Genomic DNA, 20,293 nt, shown 5'->3' with positions numbered 1-20,293 from the left:
GAGAGAGAGAGACAGAGAGAGAAAGGATATCCAGTGATTTCAGTGTAGTTGCTCAGGCCCACCCAGCTGAAGGCATCAACATCTGAGTGAGGAAACAAATTGCACTGGTATTTCTCCAGTTAAGGTATGGTGATTTGAAAAAGTTTCCATTTGGGACTTTAACATAGCATACATGTTCTGAATGCTCAACAAAACTCACTTAAAAGTTACACTTGAGAATCCAAACTGATGTAGACTTGTTCACGCAAGTAATTTACAATGACTTTGCTGCTTGAGCAGTGAAGCACAGGCCAAGCATTTCATAAAATAAATTATATAGTACACCAGGTACATGCTGCTAGTTTTATGGATCCAATTATATTTGGCGCTGAACATTTTAAAGTCGCATCTGCTTTAGTTGAATTTTAGATATGTCTTGGAGCATTCAATCACATATATGTAATAAAACTGTCTGCCTTCAACAGGTACACGCACAGCATCCTGCAGCTTCTGGAATGGGAGACAAGCATGCCAGCTTCTCCATGCCTGCTGTGCTTTAATGTACCCCGGTGTCCTGTCATTACCCACCATCAATTCAACTTGTAAATGCTAACCTTAACCGGTTTTTTAATGCATCCAGCCCTGCTTCTTGACCACAAACAGCAAAGCTTCATGGGGGTTTAGAGTTCACAGAGCTGAGTATGAGGTGTAGAACTAGTTAATACAGGAGAAAGAGATAACCGAGCCTAGATAAGGCATGCTTTTACCAGAAAAACTTCCACAATTGTGGTGATAAGATATGTTTTTAGGGTTATACCTTAGATATAAAAGAAAGGCAAAAAGTCCTTACAGTAGGAGTGACATACTTAGGCCTCATCAAACTGTTCATATAATTCAATATCTTGAAAAAGCAAGGCACTTGACAACAAATTCATGCAGCAATAGGCCTCCTTTTTGTAAACTATTACAATTCCCAACACGGATTTATTTGCCAAATAATATTAGTTCTTTACACTAAGTAAAACACTGCAGATTTACTGATTTCAGTGACTGACTCACAAGTTTTTAATTGTGCAAAAACAAAGTTTCCTAATTTAGTGTGAAAACACTGTATGTTAGGTATACCATTTTAATAATTCTATATAGGAAATACATTTTCATGAAAAAAGTCCTAAAATAGAGGATGCATAACTAATACACTACCTTTTTGCCACCAGGTCCACAGTACATTAATTTCATTTAAAACGCACTGACCATATAGGATAAATTGATTTTGCTTTATATGGTGTTGACAGCCATGTTTATTGTGCAGTGAAATGTAGTGTAGTTTCAAACTGACTATATCCATCAACACAGGGCAATATGCTGACTACTGGGCCAGATGAAGACATACATTACCCTGAGAGCAAAACATTCATTCGTATACAGCACTGTCTTCTGAGGAAGAATGGTAATTTATGATGCCTCCAATGGCATTAGTTTACAACTGACACCAATTTGGCAATTTGTATACTAACATGCATGCACATAAAAGAAGACAGTTTTGTGGCAAATGTGAGATGCAAAACTATTTTAGTACTATTCTAAGTTAAGTACCATGCTACAGGTGTTCAGCATTTACAGGAGGTTGTAGATGCAGTCAGCTTTTTATTGCAAAAAGGAACAGTAGCTTTGCTGAGCGACCTGCACGTAGGACCACATTAGGGGCATGTATGGTTAATGAGGCTCTGTCCATTGTTGTCAGAAGGCTTTGAACATGCATATCAAAGATACCATCTTTTGAGAGAGGATATATTTATTATGAAACTATAATAAGTTACAAACATAGTAAGTCAAGACTGAAACATTTATTGAGACAAATGGCTATATAATGTGAGAAAAATCAAATATATCAGGTAATGGTTGTTCCATCTTTTAAAATAATATTATAAAATTTGTAACTACTATGTGGGCAATTAGGAAGTTGGTGACAAATTTTAAAAAATTAAACTATTTTAATTATTATTCATGCAAAAATTGTCATTTTTTATTCAGCTACTCTACTCACAGCAAAGGAAAGAAGACATATTAGAATGCATATGATGATTTTCCATCTTTTACTTTTCCAAAGGTTCTTATTCACTATGGCTGAGGAGTTTGTCTTTCGCCTTTTCTAACACAATTTTGGCCTGACGTTTCAATCCTAATGCAGGCAATGAGTACCTTTACTAGTATCAAGATTATAGTCCAGCTTTTTAATGTGGATATAATGTAGATAGAATGAATAAAAAAAAGAAGAAAAAAAAAACCACCATAAATTATCTATTTTCAGAGAAAGATTATGTTAGAAAACACTTCTTACTTAAGAGTAATAAATTACAACCATCCCAAGAAGGCCAAGAAGCTCTGGTTGTATCTGCTTTAAGCAAGTCCATACTTGAAGGATTTGAAAAAGCAGCCAAAGAGTTGATGTTCTTTGTGCTTGATCTCTGGGGGAATATTTGCAAGTTGACCCACAGGCCATCACAAAAGCGTCTGCAAAATGAATTTCTGCAAATAACTACAGTAATATAATCTCCGTGTTCTTCTAACTATCTCAGAACTACAGAATTATGTTCAGCATATAAAGCATTACAAGACAATACTTCTGTTAGCATGTGATTCTATGTGGGAGCCAGAAAGTCCCAGCACCTTTTTAGCTTAGAAATGAAGCGCTAATGATATAAAAAGCACATACGCTCAGTGAGCTCTTACAAGTTGAAACACATAAGAACAAGCTTTCAAACTGGTTGTTCTTAGGTACTTCATCCTGTCAATGAGATATTTAGACAGTATTGTGCCCTATATAAACAATTTCAACAGGTTTTACAAAGTATGGATTTTTTTCTTATTGTGATAATTATGGTACTGACAGAGGCTGAATAAAATGCCTGAAATTTTTAAAGAAAAGATATATACAATTGCAAAGAAGTAGGTGTTTTACTTCTTTCTGAAAATATTTTCAGGAAAGTCTAATAAATAATAAACCCAAAATAACAGATAAAACAAAAATGTACTACTAATGAAGAGGAAGAAGAGAAGAGGAAGTTGGTAATTGTCTCTCTATGGCAACTAATGCTCTATCTGCTAGTTACTGTGCATACTGCAGCTGCAGGAGGAGGTTTTGATTTTCAGAATTGAGAGTTTGGTCAGAATTAAAAATTATTGCAAAAGCAGTACAGTTTGGCGGCCCTAATGGCTTAGCTGGTAAAGAAGTCTACACTTCGGCCTAAAGGCTGGGGCTGTCCTCAGAGTGACACTTTTAGCTTCTGAGGGTGTGGACTGCCTTTGCATTTGCTCAACTTTGCATTTGCATTTGCTCAACTTGTCATGACTTTGATGATTTAAAACTAAAAGCAGATTAGAGGAGAATGATCAGTTTTTGTGGATATATGGCAGGCAACTCCTCTGTGGCAGCTGGATTCCAGACTAGACTCTAGGGACAATACTGGGTCAAAGAAGACCACAGAATTAATCTAAAAATGTTACAGCTTCATTAAAGTAATTTCAAACAATATTCTTGTTCCAAAAGAGACTGATTGCTCTCTAATGACAGTGCAGGGGAAGAAGAACCCCTGTTCTTTAGAAAGAGAAAAGAATCTGATCATCAACAGGAAAGATAAACATTTTCACATGAATTAAATGTTAAGAAACATACAGTAACAATTGTTACATTGCTTGTTTATTTATTCCTGTCTTTATCTGAGTTTCTGACCTTTTATAATGACAAGAATTTCAGGACAGGCACCATCTCTTAGCATGTTCCCTGAAATCTTGGCCACATTAGGGTTAATCCTATTGTCTTTAATGAGATGTGGTTTTACCTTCCATTTTATACATCATCTACCACAACAAAACCTCAGGCTGGGCCTTTACATGTTACCAGAATGCAAACAATAATAAACATGATAGAAAGGAGAAAAAAAAGTTGAGAAAAAGATGAGGAAAGAAAGAGAAAAGAGGTGACAGCAAAAAGAAAGAGATTTTTATCAGTCGCACTGTTATTCCTTAATTACTCTTCACACTTTGGCCATTGATTCATGTTTCAAGTGATACATTTCCTTTGACTCCCCCCAGATAAGGAATCTTTGGCTACTCTAGAGAATATACTGCATACCGTCTTCCATAGACATATATCAAAATAGGATATATAGAAATAAAGACAAAAATCTTTCTAGGTTCCTAGTGTAAAAGTGACTGGTTAGTAGTAAAGCTCTTATCATCAGTTATTCATTAAGCTGAGATGACATTTTTGTCTACTTTGGAAAAGACTGATTGTGACCTCTAAAATATCTGGTCCTGTCTGTTGTCATAGAACTAGCACTGCTAGCAGCTTGCATTGCAGAGACCAGAACCTAATGAACATGCAAACAGGAGTCACTCTTTCACTACTAGAGATGGGTTACTCATAAACATGGAAGTGCCATAAAAACAGGGAGCATGAAAAACCGGCTTGGCAGTCCCCCTTCCTGCTCTTAACCTGTGGACAGACTAATGCAGCTTCTATGAAAGATGTGGCAATATTTCAAATCAAATAGAAAAATGCAAATCTGGAAAGAATAGAATGACAAAAAAGTTTAGAATACAAGAATAATCATTTAACTATTATGTTGAGTTATTAAGTTATTGAACTTTTGTTAATAATTTTTTGTTCAATTTTGGAGAAGGCTACAAAAATTACTACTTCACTGTAATCTAAGCGACTTATAGCAGTGTTAGTGTAACATTTATCTGTTTTGCCTCTTGCCTGCCTCTTCTTCATCCCCATCCACATTCAGAAGGCTTTTTCATTCTTTATTACCAGCTGGAGAGGCAAAATAAATGGGTACCTCATGAACTATTGTCATTACTGGCATGTCTTGTCATCACTAGGCAAAACTAACACCCACTTGGAAACATGACTAGGTCTGGGAGCGGGATGCCTGTAGTCACACAGTGGCACAAATGTTCTGCAGGGAAGTGTCTGTTTGTCAAGCTGCTTCCATTCTAATGGCTAAACAAATATTATTCAGCTGGGATTTGAGGGCCGAACATTTCTTTTAGGCTGCATGTCAGTGAATGAAAAGGGGTAAAAAACTGAGAAAGACATGAGTGATTCATGAAATACTGGAATATTTAAATGGGCTCTAAAATATCTCACCTGCAAGGGTTCTGAAAGGTGCTAAGTAAATACTAGGAGGTGGGAATATACTGTAGCACAGGTTAGTTACATCCATGCAACACTCAGTTATGATAAGGCTTCTATTTTTCCTGTTAAGAGACTCCATTCTCTTTAAAACATCAACAAGAAGAACCAAAAGGGAATTCCCTAAGGTCAGCTCTGAGGAAACATAAACCTCTAATTCAATAACCCCGCTACTGCACTGAAAAAGGCCTTATTATTGCAACATCCATATGGAGTCAATTGGACATTAATGACTAATCAATCCCTCCCCTTTCTATTCTACTTATATTGTCACAAGCCATGTTTAGATTAGCCCATTTCCTGCTTAGGATCGCTCAAGATGTCTTTTGTTCTTTCAGGGCCGGCCTGATGGAGGCAGCTTAAACAAACACACGACCCAAGTGGTGCAGGAGTTATAAACTGCCATATGTGAATGAACAAAGGGGCCATACTAAAGCCTTTTGTGGTATTTGTTAATGTTTTTCATCTGAGTTTAAAAAGACCTAATGACTTTGTGGTGAGCTGATGCATGTGGCTCGTGGCTTTGCAAAATGAAGGAAATTCTACCCAGTTATATATCAGCATATATTTTCCGAAGTGCCTTGTTTTCAGTTTTGGTGGCAGTGAGTTTACTTTTTTAGTACATTTGTTTTACATATGCAAGCAAAATTCTTAATCTCAATTAAAACACAGCACCAGTTTTGACAGCCATCCTCACAACCTGCATATACGTCTTTCCCCATTTCTAAGTCTAGAGCTAAAATGAATAGTGCAATATCTTCTGTGTGTGAAATCAAATCAACTATTCTCAGCTCTATCAGTGGTAGCAGTTCACTCACCAGTGTTTAAAGCTGAATTGTTAGTTGGGTCATATTAAATACTGAAATGATATTTCTAAATAAATTATTAGTACATCCATGTTCCACAGCCAGCCATGCCCAAATCTACATTATTTAAGTGAATTAAAACTGCTAAATGCAACTGCTTTCTTGATAGCTTACACAAACAGCTTAGATTTCTTGACCATGTTTTATGGCAAAATTAACCCTCATGGAAATTTGGCATGGAATACAGCTAAAACAATACAATAATCTTTTAAATTACATGGAATATTAACTGAATTAATTAGTGCTTAAGGCCTGACTTTAGCCCTCAGTGGCCTACATAGTCCCACTTGTGCTGTAACATAAGAGCATGAGAAGTTATTCTGTGAAGATCCTTGAAACATCTAGATAGAATTTGGGATGAAGAAGCAGCCTCTACTATAAATTTGGGGAGGTATGTAAGTGTCATAAGATTTTTCAATCATGTGCCACTTGCAGACTTCAAGACCCTTCACAGATAATTAATTAAATGCTAACAACCACCCCATTCTGACATATATATTATTGACAAAAAAAATGTGAAACATATTTAAGATGAAATTTATTCAGCCTATGTAATGACACCAGAAGTAAGGGATTACCAGTCATCAGGTCTAACTCCAATCAACATCCCCATGAACACTATTGTTGTTTCCCTTTGATATTTCATTTCATACTCAAATGAGGAAAGTAGAGGCCCACAGAAAGGAAAACCATGGACAAAACACCCCAGCCCAAGAGAAATATTACTAATAATTATTGTTGGGTATCTGACAAGATCTATCAATACTGCAAATTGTTGTGTTTTGGTTTTTTTTTAAGAAAAACTGTTGTTCTAACAGCTAAGCACTTATTGTTACTATATTAATCAATCATATTCAAAATAAAAACAATACAAAGAGGAATGAACCAATCTAATTAACATAAAAATGTTTCCATAAGAGTAACAGCTTTATTGCCAGTGGAGCTGTTACTCACATAATTTCAAATTTCTCCTGACATGACAGTGTCACCTAGAACATCCAGAAAACATGATACTGATTTAAAACACAGGGATTAATTCTGCAGTCTTCAGTCATCCCTAACAGTTGGGGTTTTTTTTAAATCCTGCCTGAACAAGGGCCATAGGACATGATCCATTCATATTTCAGTCAATGCTTTGTTTTGTTTTAAGATGGAGGAACGACAGACAAGAATTCACTACAGCGAAAAAAGGCAGCCTGACTTCATATTTGATGGATGTATTGTTCAAGGTGTGGCTGAACACTGTTAATGAACAACTTTGCTTCCTCCTATGTAGCAAAACAATGAATTTCAAAAGCTTAAGTACAATGTGGTTTATAAAAGGGAACTACGTTTAACAACAGGAGCGAGGTTTATAAAACCACCTCCCTCAAAATATGTGATATTAATGAAATGCAGAATAATTTGCAAAAGGTTTTAATGTGTGTTGGAAACACTGCTTTAGTGGCCCATTTCTTGCATTCAATCTGCAATTGAATTTGCTACTTTCTAGCATATGCAACATCATTCTTTGTATCAATATAACTAATTCCCTTCATCCAGTGTTTGTTGTTCTCACTTGTCATATCATATCAGTAATTAGATAGCAAGGACCTAGGGCTAGGATACACATATGCCATTTCTTCTTGCCTTTCACATGGGGTGCTAATATTATAATAATTAATAATATAACTAGTAAATAAGATGTCATGAAGAGAGAGAAGAAAAAGCAGCATGATAACAGGAGCTGTAAGTTAACAAGTAAAACTAAATGTTAGGAAAAACTCTTAAGGCTAATTTTTCAAATATGCTGCACCTGTGCATTTGGGATTTGTGAGTGAAGCCAGGGAGATGTTTTTACAAACAGGGCAATGGCATGTCCAAATGTGTTGCCACATTTACCTGGTTTGGATTAAAATTAAAATTTGCCACAAAATAGGGACTTACGTGAAAATTTACAAATTACTCTTTTTTGAAATACTGCACTTCCTGTCAAACTACCCCTGCCAAATTGAAAACATAATCATTTAATATTTGCAGAAACTGTGAAGATACTGTAATGACCACCCCACACACATTTTGGACCACCACATTAAGTCAAAGTACAAATTAAGAAAATATTGTCCGCTTGCTACTAAGTTCTGCACTAAGTGCTTGCTTAGATACTTGGCATATCTACGTGGAAGAAAGGCAAATGCTCTGAAACACTATTTTATTGCTGAGATACTGACGTTCCGGAAGGAGAAAATGGTGTGCAGTATAAACTTAGAAAAATAGACAGTTGTACGAAGAGGACTTGTCTGTATCTGTATCAATTGCTCATGCTTAGCCAGAATGTATGATGTTCTTTCCTTAATGTATTTGTATTTCTGCTCCACTCCCTGTGCTCAAGGAGGTAAGGAAGAAGGGCAAGATTCCTCCCTCCTCCATGCAGTGTGATATAATGGTGGCTTTCTCAGTCAGCTGAAAATTCAATTGTGCTTGGAAACGTTACATTAATCTAGGCAGCTTCGACCTTCTTTTGCGATATTGGAGCAATACAAAGACATGTGCAGAGCTAAGAATCAGGACCATGGGTTGTTTTACACCTGTGGTGGCTGTACATGAGTGTGAAAAAATGTTATAAACCACTGAACTACTATATTTAATTCTTTGTTCACTCCACTTAAAAATAGCTAAGCAAACTGACTGATGCTTTCAGCATTTGTGACAATAATTTTCTCATGGGCAAAGATTTTCTGTGTAGAACTGCAGCCCACAGTTACTTTTTACAGCCTTGTTCTAAATTCCTGAAAATAATGTTTTACTATATAATGGAAATTGTGACAATCCCTTAACCATAACTGTGCTCATAGGCACCCCTATGTAAAACTGCATGTAACAGTGGTTGATTATACAACATCATAAATTCTAACTAGAATTTTTTTAAATAAAGGTATTATTCTATAAGAATCAATTACTGTAGCATGGAAACAGCAAATGAGAAAGCCTCATATTTAGCAGTAGGAAAAAAATACCTAAGACAGTTGAAAATCAAAAGGTAACACTTGTGGAGGACATCCAGATTTATTATTCCAAAAGTGAGAAGCATAGTATATGTTAAATTTTAGTGTCTTGAGAGGAATAAGTTTCAATGCCATGGGAAGATCAGTCCACACACCCCCAGCTCAGATTTTTCAGTACTCAAAGTGGGAGTTCCCCCTGTAAAATGTTACGAGGGTGCTGGCAACAATGAGATTCATGAAGTGGTTGCCATCGGAAAAGTGACGGGATGGTTCTTAAAGACAGAACATCTTATTCCTATCCCACTTGCAGGCGTTGAGTTACTCCAGGGCTGAGGTGCTGAATCTCATCCAACACAACTGAAATACTGTGCCCAAGTACTTTATCCCAGATTCCTGATTTGTTATGAGTTATTCTGAAAAATTTAAGTGTATCACTCAAGTATCAGGCACAATCAAATAGATTCATGGGTGTTAAAAATGGCAACCACAATTAATGAAGGCCATCTTTTAGCATCTGGTCTAATTAACCAAGATAATAAGTTATTATATCTTTAAATAATAAAGATCCATTTACGGATTTTTTTTTTAATCAAAGACCTATAACAAGAATTTAAGAGAATAAAACTTCCCGTACTTGAGCTTACTGCATTCTCTCTGGAAACACTTCTTTGTTTTCAGACAGCTTTCACTGTTTTCTGATTTTCATCTTTCCCCTCTCAACTGCCATAGCAACTATTACAAATATTTATGTGCGACAAATACTGGCAGGGAGAGGCATTCTTTCCTCCAGTATTTATGAAGCACTGTCACAAAAGTAGGTGATGCTTTGTCATGCATGTACTACCTGCTGTTTACACCTCTGCATAGGAGGGTGTTAAACAAGTTACCTCACAGGTTTGGATTGTGTTGGCAGCCTGCCAAGATTGATCTGCCTGCAAATATGTGGGTCCCTTTCACCTACCTCTTCAGCTGCTCAAAGTCAACCTTTTCTGGAGTTAAGAAGAAACTGTGTCACCCTTTTGTATAAGCAATTATTTACTATTGGGCATATATGAGAATGTTGAGGCTTTGAGTATATGGTAGAGGTGCTCCTTTAAGAAAGCATTGATCTGTTTTTTACTTAAGAGATTTGCAAAACCCAGGCACTTGTCATAATGTCTTCTCTATCACCAGGGAGGGAGAAAATGAAGCTTTGACAGATGGACAGAAATTTGGAGCTGGACAAGGTGGCAGTTTCTCCTCATCTTTAGGTATCAGACTTGTGCTCCGTTTGTAGCTCCTTTTTCTCATGTTTCTCCCCACATGGCCAAGAAACCACCTTCTGCATTGCAAAGACTCCCTGTCTTTCCCCAGTTAGCTCATTTATCTCCTCCACATGATTCCATATTCACTGCTGCTGCTGCCATTGCAACCACTCATTGTTCACCATGTTCTGGCAATTGGTTAAATCTGTGGTGATGTCTAACACGATTTCTTTCTTTCTCTGCCATTCGATTTGCCTTGCTTTTGGGCAGGTAGAATCTCTCATTGTACTACAACATGCCTTGCAATGTGGCTAGCCCAAGTCAAATATGAATGGGAAGTGCTAATTTTATGGACGTAAAAAGACAGACTCCTGTTAAGTGCTGCAAATATTGAAAAATTCATTGACTTTGTATGTTGGTCAGCAAATCCACCATCTGAAATGCTGCAGAACTGGGTTCTTAAGGTTACTGCTGAATAGAAATATGTTCTTTTAAAAGCAAAGGTGATCTTGTGCCCCCCCCAAGCTTGTGTTCAGGTCCAAAATCAGGTTCAGACCACAAACTTGTATATCTGAACTGGGATTAATAAGATCAAGCTAGGGCTTACTACTGGAACCAGCCTATTACCAATGGTTATGCAGCTCACAGTCCCCAACTGGCTTGCATTCAGCCTACTTGGATCATGGTAAAAGATACCATGATCAAACAGATAAGGCTTAAAGCTATATAATCTCAAACAGTGACTTGGTATATAGAAAAACACAATCTTCGAACCAAGGAACTTACAAATTAAAGTAAGAGACAGCAGGCAGTCAAAGGGAGGACACAGGCACTAAGGAGGACACAGGCACTAAGCAGGACACGGGCACTAAGTCAATGAATTTAAGAAGATGGGCTGGTACCAGTCCCATGCCGAGGACTCCAAGACACCTCTTAATGACTGACTCAACATCTAGGTTTCATGGCAAAGGTTATCCTTTGGGAGACTTTAAAAAGTAATAGTCTAATACAAGGATAAAGTAAATACGTAGATACAGATAAAGTGGAAAGACTGATCCCACCACATTATTTAAAATTGCTTTAAAATAATATAAATTTTAAATAATCTAAACTAGCAGGTATGTACCTATCCTCAGAACTGTGGTCCATGCTTAACACACACTGATAGATTAGTATCAAAGGAAGAAGCAGCAGGTACTAAACACAAAGTTTACGGAATCAAGAAAACTACTACATGAGAAATGGAACAAATGAAAACATCAAAACAGGACTCAGAAGAAAAGGTCTTTGTGTATGTTGTCCCAAATGGCAAACTGTGAGGCCAAATATTTAACTCACAAGCCCCTGATTCTAATATATTAACAGGAATGAACATGGAACTCAATGGTAAGTACTAATATGGCATTTTCATCTGTTTCCATTTGTTTTCTAAAAATGAATTTAGCTTCACAATGCATCTGATTTTTCACTTGGGAAAACAGGATACAGAGAAGTTATTTCTTTTTTACAAAATCATACAGTGAGGCAGTGGCAGAACAATAACATTCAGATGTTTTTGCCCTGAGCCCAGGATCCAAACAAGAAAATTCTATTTTAACAGATCCAATTCTTTGGCAGGAATAAAGATCAGGTCTTGATGGAATTTGAATCCCTGACTTTGACTGCTGAAGGAAACCACAGTGCAACCTGAGCTAAGGTAAAATCAGTAATTGTCAACAGGAACGTTAGGTCTATTCTGCAGATTTCTATCTACTACAAAACAAAATCTTAACATACTTCCTACAAATTTCCAAAGCATTTGACCACAACCACAAAACCAGAAGGATCCATAAACATAGAGCACATTATACAAGCACAAGATCCATAAACATAGAGTACATTATACTATTCAAAAGAAGTAGCATTATCACCAAAAGTGAGCATCTGTGAAAGGAATATCTTTTTTTAGAGCTTGAACCAAAAAAACATATTCAGATTGTCCAATATCCTCAGATAACTAAGAACTAAATACTACAGGTTCCCCCACCTGGAATTTAAATAGGGGTCACCTAGGGCTCCTGACTATATTCTACACAGTCTGGTCAGTTAATGTATGTCAGTCATGTTCAAAAAGGGGTTTTAGCTATAGCTAGATTCAAAGCCGTCTTAGTGTGTCCATGCTAGCTAGCTGTATTTCAGTACCGACAATCTCAAATGCTCAAAATTATGAAGCCACCTACAGAAAGAATGATGTTTCCTTTAAAATGATTGGGTTTGGAGAAAAAAAAAATCCTTGTTTACTTCGGTAATTGGCTGTTGTTTATAATTTTGCATACCAGTCACCAAACATTTATGAGGCTCTCAAATCATGTTTTTGAATTTTGCTAGCTACAAATGTATCATATATTTTAACATGACAACTGGGATTTCCAGGTAATGATATAAGTCTAATAGCTGCGGATTATTCATCAATGGTGTCACAGTCAGTGGCAATGTTTTTGAATACAGTCTGAGCATTATTTTTAATATAGTTAGCCCAGTCCTGCTGGTGGCTGAGGAAGTAATAGAGATGTTGGTTCATGTCATATTTAATATAAAACTCTTGTTGATGATTTTCAGGCCTCCATTCAGATGACAGTTAGGTCATTATGAGTAACACAAGCTTTGAATACAATTTCATGTGCTAGGTCATCTCTGAAAGAACACCTAGTTACCATTAATCTTAAAAGTCATTCTGCAGAATCCTTTCATATTTGTCTTATAATTGCATAGAGCTAAATTGAAACGATTTTAAGACTTGTCTTATAATTCATTATTCAAAAAAAATATATATGTAGCTTCAGCTTCTGATCAATGACCCAGTACCACAAGCACTCCTAAAATTAAAGGAAAACATGACTCTGATCCTGTCAAACTCAGATCACTGCCATATGTTATAGAAAAGATATAAGAAGTAGAGAGAAATCATTGCTAGATACTATTACAAAGGCATTCCATAAAACACAGAAGTCTGTTGATATTTCTTATAACAAATTACTTGAACCTTAAAGGCTGTGTCAAAGCTATGGGAACCAGGAGCACTTCCCAGATTTGGTCTATCTCATCTGCCTGCTGGGATGAGACAGACATGTACCATGTCTCTGCATGCTTTAGTTTCCTTTGGAAATGCAGGTGTGCAGGTAGGCAGGGAGTGGAACTGCACTTCCATAGTCCACTTGGTCTAGATAACTTGGGGGATCAGGATGCAGCCCAAACTGCACTTTTCTCCAGTTTATGGCCAGCAGTGGGACTACATTTGGGGTCCTTGGCTCAGGAATACATCTGTTACACCACATTTTAAAAAAGATTAAAAGTAAGCAGCAATGACAAAACAGAAAGGAAGGTGTGAAACACACTAAGTCTTCAAAGAATATGACTATGGCTATTAGGAACCCTTGATATTCAGTTGAGATGGTGACCTTGGCAACACACTAAAAATGCAACAAGGCTCTCTTCTTAGAGGCGGCCAAAGAAGAGCAATGAAGCTGGTGAAGGGTCTAGAGAACAAGTCCTGTGAGGAGCAGCTGAGGGAGCTGGGGTTGTTTAGTCTGGAGAAAAGGAGGCTGAGGGGAGACCTTATTGCTCTCTACAACTACCTGAAAGGAGGGCGTAGCGAGGTGGGGGTCGGTCTCTTCTGCCAAGTAACAAGTGATAGGACAAGAGGAAATGGCCTCAAGTTGCACCAGGGGAGGTTTAGATTGGATATGAGGAAAAATTTCTTCACTGAAAGGGTTATCAAGCATAGGCTGCCCAGGGAAGTGGTTGAGTCCCCATCCCTGGAGGTATCTAAAAGACATGTAGATGTGGCACTTAGGGACATGGTTTAGTGGTGGACTTGATAGTGTTAGGTTAACAGTTGGACTTGATGATCTTAAGGGTCTTTCCAACCTAAATGATTCTATGATTCTGAAGAATAAGTTGTCAAGTTTCTTAGTAACCCAGTGCTGAAACAGACACATATGGAAGCACAAAATAATAGCAACACACATAAAAAACTTTGTGACATGGGAAACCTAGAAAGATTTATAATAGTTTCATGACAATTAGAAGCATTAATATTCTTGAAGACAGAGTCTGTAGCATGGTACAGTACATCAGAGGCCACAGTTTAACTGCTGATATTTCAGCAGCACTGTTTTCAATGGACTTCCACTCTAAACGATGCCATACTAGAAGTGTCATCTCTTAGCTAGGTTGCCAAAGATAACGGGAAAAACTTGGGTGATATTTTGAATCTTTTTTTATATCCAGCTAGTATCTAAATTCACCTTGTCTACAGCTAGAAGGACAAATAAGCAGCTCAGTTTTGAACTCCCGCCAACGGTTTTTTTTTCAGATCAGCAAAGGTATTCATCCAGCACCTCTTTTCTAGAGACATCTCTTGGCTGCTAAACAGAGTCTGGAAATCTGAATCCATTCATGAACTCAGATTTCCCACGTGGCGATACACCGTGCCTCAAACTGCCCCACTAGCTCTAGAAAGACATGTACACTATCCTTAAACTGGCACACATCACTGTAGCTTGGGTTACATATGTCAAAGCTTCATTCTGCACTATCCATAACAGGGGGGGCTGTCAGTACCACGAGGTGTAGCAAGATACTAAATTAAGGACACTAAAAAGAGAAAGGATGAATTGAAGGAAATGAGCTAAACCAAGAAAGTCGTCAGGGACTTGATGTCATATGAACCAGTAACTGTGTATCTGTAAGTATTCTGTTGCAAATTTTCATCCCAACTGAGGAAAAAAATATCCTTCAACACATTGAAATATGAGAAGTTGCTGCAGGATGGAAATTCCTTTACAAAGCAGTTTATAAATAACTGATGAGTCAACAAGTACTTTTGAAAGTCCATGTATATCTTAAGTCCTTCTTTCTAGAAAAAAAATCATTGCAAAACACCTGTCTGAAAGTTATTTTTTACCTACATTCTGTTCGTTATTTTTCTTTATGTTTAAAGACAATACAACAGTGGCCAATCACATTCAATAAAGGATGAATAAATTAAGCTCATAAATAATAGCTCCCTAAAAATGAAAATCTGGAAATTACTGGTTTTATAAGGAACTATTAAAATATATATACATATATGGAAAATCTGAAATGTCTCATTAAGGTGCTAGCCTCCTTCTGAATATTATTTGTAATAAATGGCTGATGAGCTTCAGTCATCATCTTATCTTACCGTTATGGAGACCTGAAATCTTGACTATGTCAAAATACTTTAAAAAAAATTGTAAGCAAGAAACACGTCAGCATGTGCTCCTGGTGCATGTTCAATGCGATAAGCTAATCATGGTATTAAGCCAATAAGTAGGAATATTTCACTGAATGAAATTTGAGAGTGAACTATTCCTCTGTATGGATGAGCCAATACAGGAACATCTTGGAACTGGACTTACAGCTTCTCCATTGTATACAAGTCCATGCCCAGAATACTTTTAAACTCAGCTTTTTTGGTTTGCCTAGAGACTGATTAAAGATAACGTATGTTCGTTGGCAAGCAAGGAGAATCAGGGCTTTAAGATGTTTTATCACAGGTGTATCATGTACTACCTATACAGTAAAGAAAAGATAACATTTACATGTGCTGTTGTTGTCAGACTTCAAAATGAAGGGACAATTCGTGGGACCATACCTGGACTATTTATTTCTGGGTCACAGAGAGACAAAAGAGAATACGTGCTCATAGGAATATTTCTCTCTACAGAAAATATTAATGCCTTTTTATCAGAAAAATTCTGTCACAGTATTTCAGGAATCATTTGAAAATAACCCTATTTGTCAACAATCACAAGTTTATTGGTCCTATTCTTTTGATCCAAGAAAAAAAGCAAATTTTGAACCTCTCAGATATGTGGATATTAATGGAAAAAAATAGAGATTATTTTTAACCTTTTCTCAAGAACAGTGGCATGACTAGAACATGTCAGGTTAAAAAAGAGCAAAATGATTCTCATACAGAAATAAATTGAGGGGGCAAAATGTTGCATAATATTCTATCTGAATAGTATGTTAATCTTACTACAATGACTGGTAGGGTTCCTATCTGTCTACGTGTTCTCTTCTAATGTATCATAGGGTAGAGAGGATACCAGTGGCATCCGTTTCCAGAGCATGCATGGTAATCCTGCTAGAGACTAAACTCAGTCTTGATAAACACTGATTTCCACTCATGACTTGACATTGTATGCCTGATATATAGAACTCTCACTGAAATGAGTGCAAATGCACTGAAGGTTTATATCATGAAGAAAAGATTTTCATATAGAAAATGTGAAATATTTTTCCATTATCATTTGACAGCTGCCTGTCAATAAAATTGTGCTTGCTATATCTTGAATAGTTTGTGAGTGCACTGATGGGTAGACTTCTTAAAGACCTCTAACTTTCTTCAAAGCTGCTAAATCCTTAAAAACTGGTGAAAATATATATATGTATATATTGCCTTGCTGAGATAATTTTCTCAATGTTTCCTACACTTTTATTAATAGTATAAAATGTAAGCACTTAATTGACAGCTGCTGGGGGAAAAAAATTATTGCATTGCAGAAGGGCTTAGAGGGCCATACAGTTCTTTTCATGTATCTGCCCTTTGCTATGGACTTATTACAATCTCACAAAAACACACAGAAATCATTCAAGTGTTACCCTGGGATGTAAGCCAGACAGTACTTATGACACTGGAAACATTTCAGTCATACCATTCTGTGATGCAGTGTTCAATAACCCATAGTCAAAATTGCAACTCACCTTCTGCATCTTCTGGCCTTGTAAGATCAATGACACCAGGGCCCAGTTTTCCATCTTCACTGGGTTTCCCTGTTAACTGTGGACCTAAATTTTCAAACCTTGTTCTTTCCTGGAAAAGAATAGAAGTAGTCTTAATGCTCCATATAGGTTAGTTCTCATTATATGCTTGTGCATATGTGTATGCATTGATACATGCCTTATTTTTTTAAATCTGAACAAATAATGAGTGCATTTAATTAGAATTTTAACTCAAGGACAATTTTTTTACATATTCTGAATGTCTGCATTTATGAAAATCAGTTTTAAATGTGAAACATACACAGAAACTTTGAGATTATTTTGATCTGCACTGCCATAATGTATAAATGATTGTACATGCAAATACAAAACACTCTTGGCAGCAAACAGTGCTGATTGATGCTGCTCACTTTGCCTTTCCACTTATTTTCTAACTTAAACTGGAAAAGACAATCAACATTTGGGAGACATGAAAATTCAGAACTTGAAAGAAGAGTTTGTATTAAAATATACTGCTAATTTAATGGAAAAATCACTTTTTCCCCACTATGAGATTCAAGTTTGCATTCATACCTCTGAGAAAACACAAGTCTGAATTTTATGCAAGAGGTTTTCAAAGACAAGTATTTGAAAGAAGGAATAATAGATGACAGAACTGATATTATTATTTTGTCTAGGAATTTAAATTGTACCTCAGTGGAAAGGGAACCTAAGGAGATTAAAAAAAAAAAAAAAAAAAAAAAAAAGGAAAAAGAATGCACACTCCTAGAAAAACAGAAAGGTTTTGAGAGCTGGAGACCTCCATAGGAAACCCGGAACTAGAAAGTGGAAACTGAAAGGTATTTTATGTGTTAACCCAGTTCTTCAATCAACTAATCAACTACTGGACAAGGGCGCTATAAATGACAGTGTAATATTGTCTCACAATAGTACTCTCTATAGTACTGTGTATCAGTAGCAAAGCGTTCAATGGTTATCATTAATTTAGCATTCTCATTTGAAAGAACATAGCATGTTTTCCCTCTTGCCTTGTTGTTACCTCTTCAGACTAAACTTGGCATTATGTTGTACTTGTGAATGAATGAAACCTTGTTGTTCATTACTATGAAACAATATTAAATGTCATGTCAGCTTGAATTTACAGACATGAAATACCAGCTTTCAGCTCTACGAACAGTTTCTCCATGTTATACTTAATGCATTATGCAGAAGTAGAGTGCTGATTGCTGTTCAGTCTATTGTTCAATGACCTAGTTCTGTGGTGTGCATACTAGACATAAGAAGAAAACATCAGGAGTTTCTCTCCTGCAAGATGGTTAGAAACTTGGAAATGTTCTTAAGGACAAAACATACTTAATGGCCTTGACTCCTCATTTGCTCCACCTCCAAATACTTCTGCTTTCCAATGCGATTATTTTTCTATTATCATTATCTTTCAGTAATAAAACCCCACCAGGCCAACAACTGAGGAATTCTTTTGATTCCCCATTCTTTTGATTCCTTCAGCCATGGATTTTTAAAATTATTTTCTGTTTAATTTGCAGAGGAAAACAAGAAAGCACAACCTGACACTGGATTTGCCACAACATGCAGCTGAGGCATTTCAGGGACTAACTGCATTTCTAAAAGTTCCTCAGAATCTTCCAGTTGTCAAACAAAATAACTGCATTTTGTATTTGCTTAACTTCTTAACTTACTTTATTCTGTAAAATCTGTGGTTGATGAAGGAGCTTACATACAAAGGAACTCATGAGAAAAGGAAGACTTACAAATGAAATGGAAATGCAGAAAGGCACTGCAATACTAGAGGCACAATATTTTACTGAAAAATGTTGTGCAATGTAACAATACACCTGAATCATCAGGATGGGATCTGTTTTACTGGTAGACAGAATAAAAAATAAGTTTGTCAAGGATTCTGCGTTCCATTGCAAAGGGCTGATTTGCAGTTGAGATAAAACCAAAGATCAGGACTAAGAAAACAGCTTTTGGCACATATTTTGTCTCTTCCAAAATATTTGCACTAAAAGCTTTTTCTTAAGGATGTTAATACAGCACCTGCAGTATTCTTGGAAGAACAGCCTTTAAGTGTGTTTCAGAAGGAGGAGAAATACCTTTCTGCTATAAAAATCAACAGACTCTGCTACATATCAATATGCACATTTGAAATATCTTTCTAGTCATTCATTCTCTTTGATTTTACCAGAAAATATTCTGTTAAAAAAAGGAAAGTTTCTGAAAGAATATCAATATTTCGACACGGAGGGAGAAAAGGGAAAATTACATTATAAGGTTCAGGAACAGTAAAATGAAAGCACTTAAACAATAAAAATACCTGCTCTTGTCAAACAAAGGAGATGTACTTATAGTTATTTCATAGCCCCCTCCTTCTAATTCATAAAAAGCTGTAACAAAGCTAACTATATTTAAGTCTTTTAAATGCCTGTTAAAGTAATTTCTTTGCTTGCTTTTTTACTGAAAATAATCTTCATAGTGATTATAAAAAAATTCTCAATATTTGCATTAGGTTTAAACATATTCAGAGAACTGTAACAAGTAGAAAAATGTTCCTTAATACTAATAATGTTTTTTATCTAGTAGATGCCCTTACAATTCCATGAAATACAACAAATTCATATGAAATTTGTTATTAGAGAGGAAGCTTGTCCCACTAGGCTCCAATCCTTTTTTATGGGATTTGTCTTTGCTCCCAAAGAAAATAGTCACTTGCACTAAAAATCCTTTGAAAGTCTACCTTTTACCTAGTATGAGCAAGGAGTGAGAGGAAGATTGATTCTGTACATAATATTCCTATATGAACGAAAAATGTCATACCTTCATTAAAAGTAAATGGCTATACATATGTACTGGGTCTGGCTGAGATGGAGTTAATTGTCCCTATAGCAGCCCTCATAGTGCTGTGCTTTGTACTGGTAGCTAGAAGGGTGTTGATAACACACCAGTGTTTTGGCTACTGCTGAGCAGTGCTCACACAGCATCAAGGCTGTCTCTCCAACATTTCCCCCTTCACCAGTAGGCTGGGGGTAGGCAAGATCTTGGAAGGGGACGTAGCCAGGACAGCTCACCCAAACTGACCAAAGGGATATTCCATATCATATGACATCTGCTCAGAAATAAAAGCTAAGAGAAAGCAAGAGGAGGAGGGGCATTCGTTATTATGACATTTGTCTTCCAGCACAACCGCTACATGTACTGAAGCCCTAT

At 36.5% G+C, this 20,293-nt stretch overlaps 1 protein-coding gene across 13 annotated transcripts in view; it reads right to left on the bottom strand.

The window, feature by feature from the left end:
- Window positions 1–20,293, bottom strand: part of SOX6 (SRY-box transcription factor 6) — a 376,628-nt gene that overhangs the window by 14,799 nt on the left and 341,536 nt on the right. For all 13 annotated transcript variants that reach the window (XM_082317552.1, XM_082317544.1, XM_082317553.1 and 10 more), the window contains one exon: window positions 17,051–17,159. In XM_082317552.1, the coding sequence (XP_082173678.1) occupies window positions 17,051–17,159 (109 nt within the window). The remainder of the gene's footprint in view (window positions 1–17,050; window positions 17,160–20,293) is intronic.

Source organism: Platalea leucorodia (assembly GCF_965183815.1).
Source record: "Platalea leucorodia genome assembly, chromosome: 7".
NCBI lineage: Eukaryota > Metazoa > Chordata > Aves > Pelecaniformes > Threskiornithidae > Platalea > Platalea leucorodia.
Note: the sequence above shows the minus strand (reverse complement) of the source record. Positions and strands in the feature narration are given on the sequence as shown.